General features: G+C 40.3%; 1 protein-coding gene across 1 annotated transcript in view; it reads right to left on the bottom strand.

Moving 5' to 3' along the window:
- The window catches only part of ZNF827 (zinc finger protein 827), an 83,913-nt gene extending 73,147 nt beyond the window's left edge, over positions 1–10,766 (bottom strand). Inside the window, exons 1-3 of the mRNA XM_009280251.2 lie at positions 10,664–10,766; positions 9,554–10,564; positions 4,598–4,770 (exon numbers count right to left, since the gene is read on the bottom strand). Of these exons, the coding sequence (XP_009278526.2) occupies positions 4,598–4,770; positions 9,554–10,564; positions 10,664–10,766 (1,287 nt within the window). The remainder of the gene's footprint in view (positions 1–4,597; positions 4,771–9,553; positions 10,565–10,663) is intronic.
- Positions 10,767–13,686: the final 2,920 nt, after the last annotated feature.

Genomic DNA, 13,686 nt, shown 5'->3' with positions numbered 1-13,686 from the left:
GCTGAGGGGAGGTAATGGAATGACAAGCGCCTCCCAGGGCTCTTTAAGGTTAGTTTAAACCAAACTAAACAAAAACCCCTCCCATAAAACACAGACAATTTCCTTCTCCCAATATGGTGAAGATGCTTTAAAATAACCTGTCCTATACTTCACCAAAATGGATTAGGAATGCTTATTCAGTTGTCTGACCCTAGCTGAGGAAGAAAGAAGAAAAAGCAAATCACTAAGGGGCAGTGAGCACCTGGCTACATTCTTCAGGGCCTTTCCTTATTCCCACTAACATGTAATTAATAGCCTCTCCCTAATCAGGAGGCTGATTATAACCCTCTTCATATTACACAGGAATATTAATCTGAGATCTCACTACATGGTCCCTCTTCATAAGCAACAGAAGCAGGAAGATCCCGTGCTTGAGCATCACATGACCTGCCTGCCATTGCATCTAACTTTTCTGTTAAGCTTAATCTTTCCTTTCCTCATTTTCTGTCATACCATCATGCTTCAGCACATGTTCACAATGCCAACCTTCTTTTCCACTGCTAGAAGAGCTGGCTCACCCATTTCTGCCTTATGTCTATATAGCAGCACAAGGAACATTTATAGATATTATTTTTGGCCATATGCTCCTCTTCCTCATTCCCCCTTCCAAGTGCTCAGGCTAATATCCTGTTGCTTTCTTGGAACATATCTGTATGATCTCACAGCCTATCCGTCCACCAATTGCTGAGGAAGATACGTGCATGATCCAAAGACACCAACTGGCCAAAGTCTGACTGATGCTTGTGGTATTGCGCTGAGGTAAATTAGATCCCTACTTCCCTACCAGGAAAAACACAAAAGCCTGAATACATCTCGCTGAATCACACCACTTCTTTCTGTTGCTTTCTGCATTAGTAGTACATAAGATACTCTCTCTCACAAGAAGAAAACAACATATTCCAACTGAATGTATATTTAGATAGACAGAGAGAAGGACCCAAGCGTAACCCTTGCTGCCTGCTTGGACAAGACACCTCTCTTGGTTACCCACTCATTTTGTCCAGCTTCATTTTCAGTATTCTCAGCACCCCTGGAAACCACGCTATGATACCAGAGTCAAGTCCTGTGAAGATCCCCAGATTCCTGGGAATGAGGGCCAAAACTTGTGGTTATGCACGTGCTATAATTTGTCTCCAAAACAGACTAATAAAATTCTGAACTGTGTCTATTTTAGGATTTTTCTAAGGTGCCTATCACCGTGGAATCTAAATGCCAAATAACAATTACAGATAGCACTGTGTGCCTTAAAAGGCAGTCTACTCAGGCTCCCTTGTTCATTGTGTGTCTGTGTGGAAACTTTCCTTTTGCTTCCCTTCTTGCCTTTCACTTCCTCGCCTCCAGTTGTGAGTTGGTCCTGGTGAAGTGCCCTTACTGGAAGAACACTTCATCAACATGGTGGGTAGCACATGTAGATCTGAATATGGTCAGGGCTGGAATCAATCCAGCTCTCTGTTAAGATTTCCTCTAGCAGGGGACAAGACACGAAAAATGTTGGCAATGTTGTATTCTGGGCCAATCAGTTTGACATGTTATAATTACCATAAATTACACAGTATTTATATTATATAGTTATTATTTGTTAACCTAAAGATACACACAAGAAGGTCCGTATGGAGACACACACAAACCACTCATGGAAATTAAATCTCTAAATGACCAGTTTCAATGGAAAATGCCTACAGGAACCTAGAAAAAAGAGGAAGTGCTTCAGCTCAGGACTATGCTGCCTAGAAGGAAACAAAGACAACACTATTAGATTTTGAGGACTGCAGCTGGACAAAAGACCTCAAGAGGTTTTTCCTGTCACCCTTATCAAAAGAACATAAAACCTGAAAACTGAAGAGCAGCATAAAGGAAAAGAGCTTGGCTTGTGATAGCATCCTAGAATAAAAATTGGCTTATAATGAATGACAAACACCACCCTAGTACCCTAATTTTGAGTAGCCTTTTTGGTTTTGAAAAATGTGTCTTCACCTGCAGCCACAGTTGACTCATGGGGAGGGAGAGAGGGATGGAGAGCTAGAGGCAGCTCTACCTTCATGGGTTGCCTGCCAGGAAAGAGATAAGGCTAGGTAGCTCCCGAAGGATCCTAGGACAACGAAGAGAACTGAAAACATCTGACTGGCATAACCAGAATGCTGCATCCTAAGGAGCTCCCAGCTGTGCTGTACCATTTCTGATGTGTATTCATTCCATTTTGAACACTGTTGGCTTATAATGTGTCAGGTGTTATAATCTCATACTTATTTACATACAGATTTAAAAGCAGCACTTTTTTATAACAAGAAAAGAAATCTGATATTTTTTATTTTTAATCTTATCAATTCATACTTTCACCAAAGGGAATTCAAAGTGTGTCTGACACACTTGTGTGTCGGACACACAACTAACATGCCCCTATCTCATTCACCTGCCTCAATTTTGATGTGATAGAAAATATTTTTATGAATGGCCTACTCAATTGAGAAAAGTGTACGAAACCCATTGAAATTAAGGTAAAACATTATCTTTCAGATTCTTGTACTTGTGGTTCTTTACATCTATCCATAAGACTATAACAAGGACAAAAGACCAAATACAGGCCATCTAGTTTTGTAAGACAATTGCCTTCATCTTAAATAGGGAGCAGTTTTAGCAGCAAAGGCCACTGGGTCCATCATGACCTGTGTGACCGGACTGCATTGACTGAGGAGACTTCAGATCTTACCTCCACAGTAAGGCTAAAGGAGACTGTAATCTCTTACATTGTGTTGAGCAGCTCTGGGCCTGACTCTGACCTCAATGATGTCTAACTGAGCATTACTTGGTAATAGTTACTATATTACCAAATAATCAACACTATGTTACATGTTTGTACAAGGGTTCTGTTTTAAGATGACATGGGCTCAGTTAATGAAGGGATTTATATTAGGTGGGGAGCAGAAAAAAGCACAAGGGCTTCAGATAGCCATCAGTTTGATAGCACACAGCGACAGTGAAAAAGTCCCTAATTTTCTCCAACATACTGCCTGTGACCACCTATGGAAATCACCATGCCAAAAAGGAAGGGATAGGCCCTCAACCTGCAAATAATAATTCTAAAAAGGCAAAAAAAGCAGAGAACAAGAATTTCTGCAGGGAATAATAGGGATGTCCTTTACAAAGCAGGGGATGACAACAGGTCTTTGCCAGGGAATAGCAAGCTTTTAGGGGATGCATGCTTCTGTGCAGGCTGTCAAAAACTGAAAACAAAAAGCCCTCCTTATCATGCTGTGCTCCCATTCTTTCTACTCATCATCTACTCAGGAGGGCCACCTGAGCCCTCTAGTCAACATGGAATGCCTAGTCCTAAAAGAGCGAGCCATAAACACCAAACCTACTTCTACTACCTGATAAGGATCAGCATGATACACCAAGGGTGCCTGGGAATAGTGCATTGATCCACAGTAGAAGAGTTAAGGGATGAGCCTTCAGACTTTAGGGGGATGATTTCAGACCTAGCAAGGACCTGAAATACAGCAAGATCTGCTGTTGCGATCAGTGGAATCATCTGAATCATTCACGCTGAAGTGAGTTTTTACTTGGGTATAAGCAATGTTAGACTCCCGGCTAGTGATCTCAGATTCTGCAATAGCATATATAAAAGCTGAACAGGCATTTCTGTCCCCCTCCACACCAGCCTGGTACTCTGTTACACACATTTGTCTAAACCAGACAAAATACTAACTATAATAAAACATTTCACTGTTATTATAAAACTCAACTGCATTAACAAGGGAAACTTTTTGCACTTCAGCTTCTTCATCCATGAGCTAATGGGACAGGTACCATTTTTACTTCACCAAGAACATTCTACAGCTTGCAAGACCAGGCACTTTGTACGTTGCAACCACGTAGAACTTCAGCTAAGCAGACAGAGAGTCTTTTTACATTTTTGTATTTTTTCTGTATCAACACAGTTGTTGCTTCTTTCAAAAGGTCATCTTCAGTTTGAGCGTAAAACTTAGGCTGAGTTAAAAGCACACTTTAAACAATGGAAACATTTGAAGACAAAACTTTACAGTATAATCTGTCATTCATTTTGTTTTGGATCCTTCATTCCTGAAATGCCTGCAGTTAAAAACTACAGCGACAAAAAAGTTAAAACTGCAGGCCTGTCTACAGAAAGTAATGGGGAGATCCCCTGCTAGTGCTGGCCAAGTTGGTACGCCCACTTAGTGTGATGCAACGGCATACAGAGATACTAGCTGGCATCCTGAAAAGCAGCACTGCTGTGTTTGCATGGTGTCACATCTCGGCTAACATCCCTGCTTCTGGTGGTTCCAGGTCCAGAACTAAATCTGTCACAGACAGCTTGTGCTGCACCAAGTTGACATAACCCAAGGCAGTTTCCACATTGCATAAAATGGAAAGGCAAGCAAAGGGAAAAAAGTTATTTCTTTCTCCTTTTATGGTCTCTTTATTTAAATAAAGACATCATTAGTAGTACAGCTAGGGAAATTTTGCTCTTGCAAATGCAAATGAAATAGGTTTGATTGATGATTCAAGTGCTTTGATTGTCAGTAAACACTTCCCTTACCTTCATGTGTGATTTGAGATTGTCCTTGCGTGCACAGCGAAACGGACAGAGTGGACACTGATGACTTTTCAAACCTGTATGAATCACCATGTGCCGTTTCCAGTAACTCTTCCTCTTGATAACCAAACCACAGATCGGACACTGGAAAGGTTTTCCTCCTTCTTCTTCTGAGGCTTAGCAGAAGGGGGAAGAAAAAGAGAGGATCCTTTACAGCCACTTGTTGAATACCTTCCCCTTGTAAACATACTCAAGATATCATTTTTCAATGCTAGAATTTAATCTGCAAAGAGACACATCAGTTAAACAACAACATGTACCAGAAATTTCAGTTCCCCCCCCGCATATCCCTTTTCCCCTTAATCTAGTTATTCTCCCTCTAAGAAAGGTCACCATAATTTATAAAGGTTAATGTCCCAAACATCCTTTGGCTAATCAGTAGGGGATGCTACTCTATCTCACCTGGTCCTAATGTTCCTTATAATTTAACTGAACTGAGATGGATGTCTCTCATAATCATCACTTTGCACCTTCATTTCCTATCAAAGGCCGGTTGCAGTAGGGTATGGAAAATATGCTTAACTGTTAAAAAATGATCCATTTCCATATCTGATGGTTAGCCAGCAGGGAAGCGGGATATAAAGCATAGAACAATCCACAACTTAACTGAAAAGCATGCTGGTATTGCATATCAGATATATTTAACTCCAGAAGTGAATGACTTCAGAACCTCTGCTGTTGAACTGTTTAGTTATGGCTCGAGCAGATGCTGCTGCAACTTCAGCCATCAGGGGTCTTCGGGTCGTGGCTTTCCTTCTGCTTCTCTAGTTGCCAGGGCTTTAAATCTACTGCCTTCCTAAATGTTTGCACTCTGCTTTACTGCCCAATTCACCTAAGATAAGAAAAGGATTTGGTGGCATTTATCAGGCAAATATGGTTAGTCTGCTGAGTGTGGAACCATCTCAAGGTTGAAGGAAAGAGAAATTCCTGCTGCTGACTTTACACAACTAACCATCCATTCACCCTCTCACCACAATTTCCTCTGCTTATCATAAAGAAAGGCTTGTGGAACTGGAAGCCTTTTTCCTCACTGTAAGAGACAGACTATTTTCAAATATCCAGAGCTCAGCAATGTGCATCCTGCTATTTGGAATTTCTCTCAGAATATTTAATCTCATTATTATCAGTTACTTCCTACTGATAAGGATATAGCAAACATCAAATTCCCTTGATGAGGAACTAAGTGATAAAAACCTCCAGAAAGATTTGTCATATCCTAAAATATAATTCTTGCTATTAGGTAGGAAACAAAAACACCGTAATTCAAATGATTAGGTAGTCATTACGTAAGTACAAAAAAGGACACATTGTCAAAGCATGCACTTCTGCAAGTTCAGAAATTCTCCTCGTGAAATATTCTATCACACTCAACATATCAAATTATTCCCCTCTCTGCACCTCTAAAGAGTAAGCAATTATAGGGTTGGCTTAGGCTTCTGTTTCAGTTTTTAAATATCTTTATTTACTTCTTCACAAAAGGCAGGAGAAAGACAAACCACAGAAAAAAATATATTGGTAGCATTTTTACCTATCATTTCTCTTCTTTCTATCATATCTTTTCTCCAGCCTCTGGGTATCATCACAAAGGATCCAGAAAAGAAATGTGTAATAAGCTATTACCTGTTTTCCACCCCATTAAAAATAAATCTGCAAACAAGATGGATCAATAGTAATTTAGCACATTACAAAATATGCAAAGAACTGGACTGAATGCATGTGACTTCACCAATAACAGTGACAATTAATGGCACACAGGAATTAGGTCAATGCTCTCCAAAGCTGAACCATGTTAGCTCTTTACTACATAAACGTCAACATAAGAAAAAAAATCATGGGCTTCAGCTTTCCTTCATTTATATTGATGCCTATTTCATGTCACACGGTGTCAATTACTTGGAAGGAGTGACTGCAGTGAGGAGAGAATCAGCCACTGCTTCCCAAAGAAGCTTCAGGAACAAAATTGCAAGCATTGCAGGCAAAAAGTTACACCAAACAAGCGTTCAGTCAGTAAAAGAAGGGTCTGCCACCCACACTCTTTCAAAAACGACATCAGAACTTTAACAGAGATTCCAGGCTTCCTTTTAAATTTCATCCCAAACACATGAGCATTTTATAAAATTGGCAATATTAACAGATTGATAGAAAAGTTAGTCTTTTCTGTACCACTTTACTATAACCTATGCAAGTAATGATTAGGTCCACCAAACCTGATATGCAGTTTCAGAGGTGACTACGCTCTGATAAGCCATGGCTCCAGCTTCTTGCTTGTAATAATTCCGAGCAAATAGCTCAACATGGTGGACAAAAGAGCAGCAGGCATGTTCTCGTTATTAACATACTCCTCTTTAAATAGCCTCCATCTTTGCTGTTCCTTACTTGTCGACATCTAATTAATCTCACTGAGTATTGATCTCATAACCAAAGCTAGATGTTGCTGGTGGGTAAGCGAATCAGATTTGTAACAACAAAGCAAACTTACCAGTGCCTTAAACATTCAAAGTATGAGAGGGGAAAAAAAAACCTCTCAAGCTATGCCTACTGGGAAAAGATGTGTCTCTCTGGGAATAAGACAAAAAACTTCCATGTCTCAAGGAGCAATCAGACACACACAAAAAGATAAAACATTATAAAATTAAATACTATCTTTTGCTTTTCGTGCCGTATGGTTGTAGGTGCAAAAGGAATCAGGAACGTGCAACATTTATTTTCATGGCATATATACATGCTCAGCTGCCCTACTCAACTTTTACAGAAGTGAAGCTTTCAACCAAAAGTCACTAAACAGTGACCTCTTTTTGCAAGCTGCATTTCTCCATGGCTGAAGGAATCAAGGAGTCTAGCTGTCCATAATCAACATCCAGATATGCTAACCAACAGCTTGCTTTTTATTTTCAGTCAGTTAATTATTTAGAAAGGAAAAACTTAATAGCATATCAGAAAATGGACTTAAAGAACTTTTGTTATGAACATCGCACTATAAAGCTTGCTTGGATGCCAACTGGCATTCACCCAGTGCATATGAACTGAAAGGAAACACCCTTCCTCTTGGGATACTAGTCCCATATATTATAAAAAATGAATAGTTGTTCCTTGGTTACCAAGGACCTGAGGCAGTCAGCCCCCATTGTTACCTTTTAGCAGCACAGTATGCTTGGGCCTTCAGCAAAGAGAGTAGTTGCTAGGAATTTGCTGCATCAGAGCTAGTTATAACGTGCCAGTACTACCAGCACACCTGCGCACTGGTACAGAGCACCCCCCTAGTATAAGCTGCACAGACAAATCCCACATTTTTTTGGTCAAACACAGAACCTGGATTATACTACAACCATTTACTTTTCCCCAGTAAAAACTTATGATGTGAACAGCTTTTTCTCCAGCAGGAAATAAACTAATAACTTTGAATAAATTTTAACCTTACTCCTTTTCTATACATTGCTGCCTTTCTTATATGAAGGCCAGTCTTCATGGGGAAAGTTACATTAATGCCCACAGTCACACTGGTGTAGCCAGTGTGGGCACTCCTATTCTCACACGAAAGGACCTTTTCTTGGTTTAGCTTATGTTTCTCCAAAAAGGACTTCATCTAAACTAATGAAAACCTTAGGCCAGACCCACGCCAAGAATAGTTTGCCACTTTAATTGCCTTGGCAAAACACACCAGCAAAGCATCTGTAGAACACATGTAACTCGGAGCAAAAAAATGGTACCGGCTGCACCTCATTGCAACCCTCCCCCTCCTCTTCCAAGGGAGGAACGAGCACTGCTGTCCATCCAATAGCTTCTACACTATGAGTTTTCACCAAGAGCTGCACAGGGACAGATCAGATCTCATAATATCCCTAAACAAAAAGGCTAGGTCAGAAGACAGCAGTGCAATTATACAATGTCCATGTCAGGCTTCATGTCTGTACACTGGCTTGCTACACCTGTACAGTCAAGCTAGTATTCCTAATAAAACTCAGCCTGATATAGCTTTAATATACTGTACCACTTTGTGCATCTTGGGAAGACAGCTGACATGCTTCCTTCCCCTCTGCAGCAGAATGCCACTCCAGGGAGAACACTGATGGCACCTGAAGTTGTATGTTCTACCAGAAATATGAATCCATGATGTGAACTTTTTATAGAAAGAGATGAAAGAAACCTTATTTTTCCTTATTTTGAAGGTGGATCATTTAAATTTCCCTGCATGGCTTGCCAGATCATGAAAGCTTTTGTTACCAAGACTGTTTCTTCTTATTCCCTGTAAGCCTGATTCCATGACTGCCGACAGCTAGAACTGGTGGAGGGAAGTCAGAAGTGTAAAATGGTTCTTGTTGAGCAAATTAGAGAAATGCAGTTCACTTTTTTTTTTATTAACAACAAAGGATTGTAAAATAACAAAGTACTGCAAAAAATTTTAATGAAAAGTGGCAACATAATAATATACTCTGGTAAATTAGGACAGGGTAGTAAGCAATTATACAAAAGTCCATTTGTGACAGAGACAGCAGGAGGGAGAGTTCTCCCTTGTCCAATATTTCAAAAGCACTAGTTTTGTATGTGCTCACTGATACCATGAGCTCCTTAACATGGATTCTTTGATCTTCTCCATTAAATATTTTTGTGGACTTATTCTGAACTTGGTAAGAGGGGGAAATACCATTGTATGCAATAAAAAAAAAAAAAAAAAAAAGAGTACTGAACTATACGCTCATATCTTTCAAATATGGAAACATTTGTGACAGTTTGGTCTTCAAGTGGTATTTCAAAAAGCTTTTCTATTGTTTACCTAAAGTACCTATTTCTTATTCTCATAATACATGGAATCAAACCAAATCCAGACTCATTGAAGAGATGTTATATAAGCCTACAGCAAAACAAACACATCCTACTTAGTGGCTCAAACTGTATCCATACCTGTACTAGTGGGTTTGGATGCTCTTCCCTTAGGGACTGGCAGTAACAATAATTCCAAAGACTGTGGTGGAGTTGCTTTCTCTTGCTTCATCTCTGAAAGCTGCAGGGGATCCTCAGCAACCAGTGATTTCTTCTTCTCAGCTAACAGGGTGCCTGCAGCCCTTGCAGCAACCTCCTTGAGAAGGGCAGCTGAAGAGGTCATGGAAGCCAGAGAAAGGAAAGAACTAGCCGGAGGCGGGTGCTCCTGCCCAGGAGTCATGCTTCTTTCACTCACTTTCTTAGATAAAGCTGCTAATGTGGAGCTGGCTGACTGAGAACTAAAGGGTGAGGAAAAGGATTCAAATCTTATAGTGTCTTCAGTCCTTGAAAGAGATTTGTCCTGCAGGACGGCATTGGCTGCGGCTTTCAGTTTCAGAATAGCTGAATCAGGGGACAAACCACAGGTGGTGGTTGAATTTGGCAACCACTTACCTTGATTCCATATAAAGTGACTACTTGCATTGTATTGGTCACTTTGTTCCTGTTTCTCAGCAAGCTTTCTGGCAAGAACACTTAGCTGCTGGGCGTGATGAGCAGGTGGAGAGAAGGAGATATTTGAGCCAAGATTTACAGGGGACTTGACTCTGCCATTGACTGTAACAGCAGCATCCAGTTTGAGGGAGCCAGCCTCCAGTAGCCGCCTGAGGTTACTACTCAGTGGCTTATTTGGACCAGGAGGTTCTTCTTCACACAGAGATGACACATCAGGAGAAAGGTGCTCTTTGCTCTGTAATGTGTCTCTTAGTGCCTCATTTTCAATGGATCCCAGCTCCGCTGTGTTGCTGCTAGGAGTTGCACTTCCCAAAGAAGTATCTGGGGAAGTGGACTGCTCTTGGATTCTGTCCTCAAGAGACAACTTAAAGTTCTCCTGGACTTCTCCATATGATGCTTCTGAAGGAGTTTCCGAAGAATTTCCAAACCAGCGTTCTTCTTCACTGAGTTCACCTTCCACTTCTTCCTGTCTGGTACCATCTGTGTGGAACCAAGAACAACAGTATTATTCCCAAATTTGCGTAAAATAACTTAGCATAAAGTATGCCTGGCCTCTGCATGACCCTCCTGAATAGTCACCTAACATCCCCCTAAGGTGCATGGACTTGGCATCAGCCTGGATTGAATGACCAGGAAAAAGTTTTTTGAAAATGAGTAAGTCTTTCTTTGAAGACAAAATCATGACAAGCCTGTCATCTTACAGTCAGCATAACTAAAACAGCTAATTCTGCAACAATGCAAATATACATAATATATATTCATATATCACAAATATTTCATTATCGGTATAGTCTATACATCCTGCAAAATATTATGAACTCTGTGGTATAAAGCAGGGATTTAACAGCCCCAGAAATTACTGGATACTTGCATCTTTGTGCAGCTAGCACAGGTGCGCCTTCAAAAGCAGATCAGGTGTGTAGCTACTCAAAGTAGTTTCTTCCAGTGACTTTAAATCTCAGCCCAATCCTGCAGTGACCCCTATCTAAAATAAAATAAAATTTGTACCGATAATACACAATTCATTCCTGAATAGCTGAAATGACTAATACACGAATGCAGGCTAAAGCTCTCATCTCTCCAACTATTTGGGAAAAGAATATCATACACACAAAACTAATCTTTGGGTTTTTTCTTCTTATATAGGCACTACTTGCTTGTCATTTGCTTGTCACTCTTCATTAATGTTAAAGTTTTAAAGACCATCCTAAACTGAACTCAGTTTAGCTGAAAAGGGGGGGGGAGAGAGAAAAAAAAGTGGTCTCAGTGAAGTTAGTTACATTTTCTCCTCTCCCGTAAATGCAACACATCCACTCTCTCCTGAGACCTAACTGACAGTGTTTAAAGCACTGTGACCCTGGATTGCTCTTCTTCCTGATAGGTATTCAAAGTCATACTGACATGACCAAGACTTTTTTTCCAGATCTTGCTGGCCAATCAGAACGTAGTTAAGAACAACAGCAATGCTAGAATTAAATTCATGTTATCTTCTCTTGCCAGATACCTCTCACATTTCTCGCTTTTAGACTCAATGTCCCAAGCTACAAAAGAATGTCTGTAATCATACTAGAGCAAAACAAAAGAATTTAATATAACCCTCCACTGACATTCTGGAAATAAGCCTGCATGATATGTACTGTATCTATGATCATGTATTATTCCCAGATTCCCTATTTAATTCCAGCAAATTACAAAACTTGGAGAGAAGTTGATGAATAAAAACTTAGAGTTATATTATTGCTTTGATCCAATGAATTTAAGGAGGAAAAACCCAGCCAAGTGTATCATCAGTGTAGAGATACCAACATACACTCTGAAAGCAAAGATTTTTTTTTTTAATGTTATACAGAATATGAGGAATAGTCTCTCACAGTAAGTTCCTTTTACTCAAAACCCTTTGGAAAAAAATTCACCAATGTTTTAAGAACCCACAATAAAACCTTATTAGTTACCTTAGATTAGTAATTCAAGCAGAAGAGGGCTAGCATCTTTCCTATTCAAAACAAACAAAAGCCAAGCAAAACCCAAAGCACTTACCTAAAACTATTTTGATATCATCCAAGTTAACATCACAGACACAGCAAGATTAACAATAATATGCACATAAAGGCCAATAACATGCACATTCAAATAAAGAAGACAGATGCTAATCAGTTGAGCTAGCACTTATGCAGGTTAAAGGAGAAATGAATGTATTCCCTTTCCACCCTGTGAACATTAAAAAGTAACTTGAGGCATGTCTGTACAGTTGGGTGCACTCAGATGAGAGATCGGTCCACTCATCCCAGATGCAGGCTCTGGATTGGAAGCCAAAAAAGCATCTTACTGGCACTTTGCCTGAACCGATACACCAAGAGCAGGGCACATGCTCTGGGACACAGCCTGGAGTTGACACCCTACACAGCTTCTGAGCCAGAGCTAGCCTGCAGCCTACCACTTATATCCATATGTCTGCTTACATCTGTCTGTGTTAAGCCCCCCCCCCTGCAAACGCTACTCTCTCTGTCTCTGCTTCCCATCCATAAATAGGGAGGGAGAATTGCATTTCCTTTCACTCAGAAAGTAATTAAAAAATCACAGTTTGAGAGATATTTAAGTGTAAATGGTTACAAGAGGAAGTGGGTTTCTGTTTCAGAGAAATGTCCAGCTTACTAAACCCCCAAATTTCTCTGTTCTTTGCTGTGTACCTCAATTTCTTAATGTTGATATGTTTCCTAGTTGCAACCAGCCTTTAAAATACCAGTTAAATAACACTGCTTTACAAATCTCTCAATCTTGTTCATCCTACTTGCACTGGAAATGAATTATTCCTTCTCACCTACACCAGTTTTTGCTCTAACCATAAAAGTAATGTCCTGCAAGTATTTTCACTATCTATTCCTCCTCTCTAAAGCTGACATCTCAGGGAACACTCACAGTAGCTGAGAAAGAGGACACTGGTATTTGAAGTTGATGGTAAGGATGGGGGGAAAGGAACTACATCTGCTATGGCATAGCTGCAATACAGCTTTCTTCGACAGTAACACAACTATACTATGCCTGGAACCAAAAAAAATAAGGTAGCAATAGCAGGAGAGACAGGAACAGGACATGGATTGCCTTGCTTTTTCCAGACGTGTACATTCTCCGTTGGTCTTGCCTATACGAAGAGCAGCCACCAACATTTTATTGACAGGGAGCAGCAGGAGTGCTGTACTCTTCATTTAAGGGCTTGCCACCAAGTCCAGAATCTCCCTCCTCTTTGGGTAATGCAGTGAGAGCTCCCCCTCCTGTTGCTAATCTACCTGTAACCACTCAAGCACTCTCAAATCTTCAAGGGGTTTCCATAACAAAGGGCAAATTTCCTTTGCAGCATCTCTATTCCAAAAGCCAGCTGGATTTTTTTTTTTCCACCAGTGCAGTTTCTTTCTGTATCCAGAAACCAGACCTCTAACTGCTGACACAGTTCTAATTTTCCTCTTCTCAGTAATTCCCTCAGTTGCTGCAGTATCAAGTCCACTGTATTTTAAGGCTGTAAGGTTAATATGCTGAAAAAGCCAACGTCAGTGTCTTATCATGAGCTCAGTCAAGCCTCCTTTTAAACAGTAGTGAATTGGTTTAGA

Source organism: Aptenodytes forsteri, unplaced genomic scaffold (assembly GCF_000699145.1).
Source record: "Aptenodytes forsteri isolate BGI_AS27 unplaced genomic scaffold, ASM69914v1 Scaffold227, whole genome shotgun sequence".
Classification (NCBI taxonomy): Eukaryota; Metazoa; Chordata; class Aves; order Sphenisciformes; family Spheniscidae; genus Aptenodytes; species Aptenodytes forsteri.
This window is presented reverse-complemented; position numbering and strand designations above follow the sequence as displayed.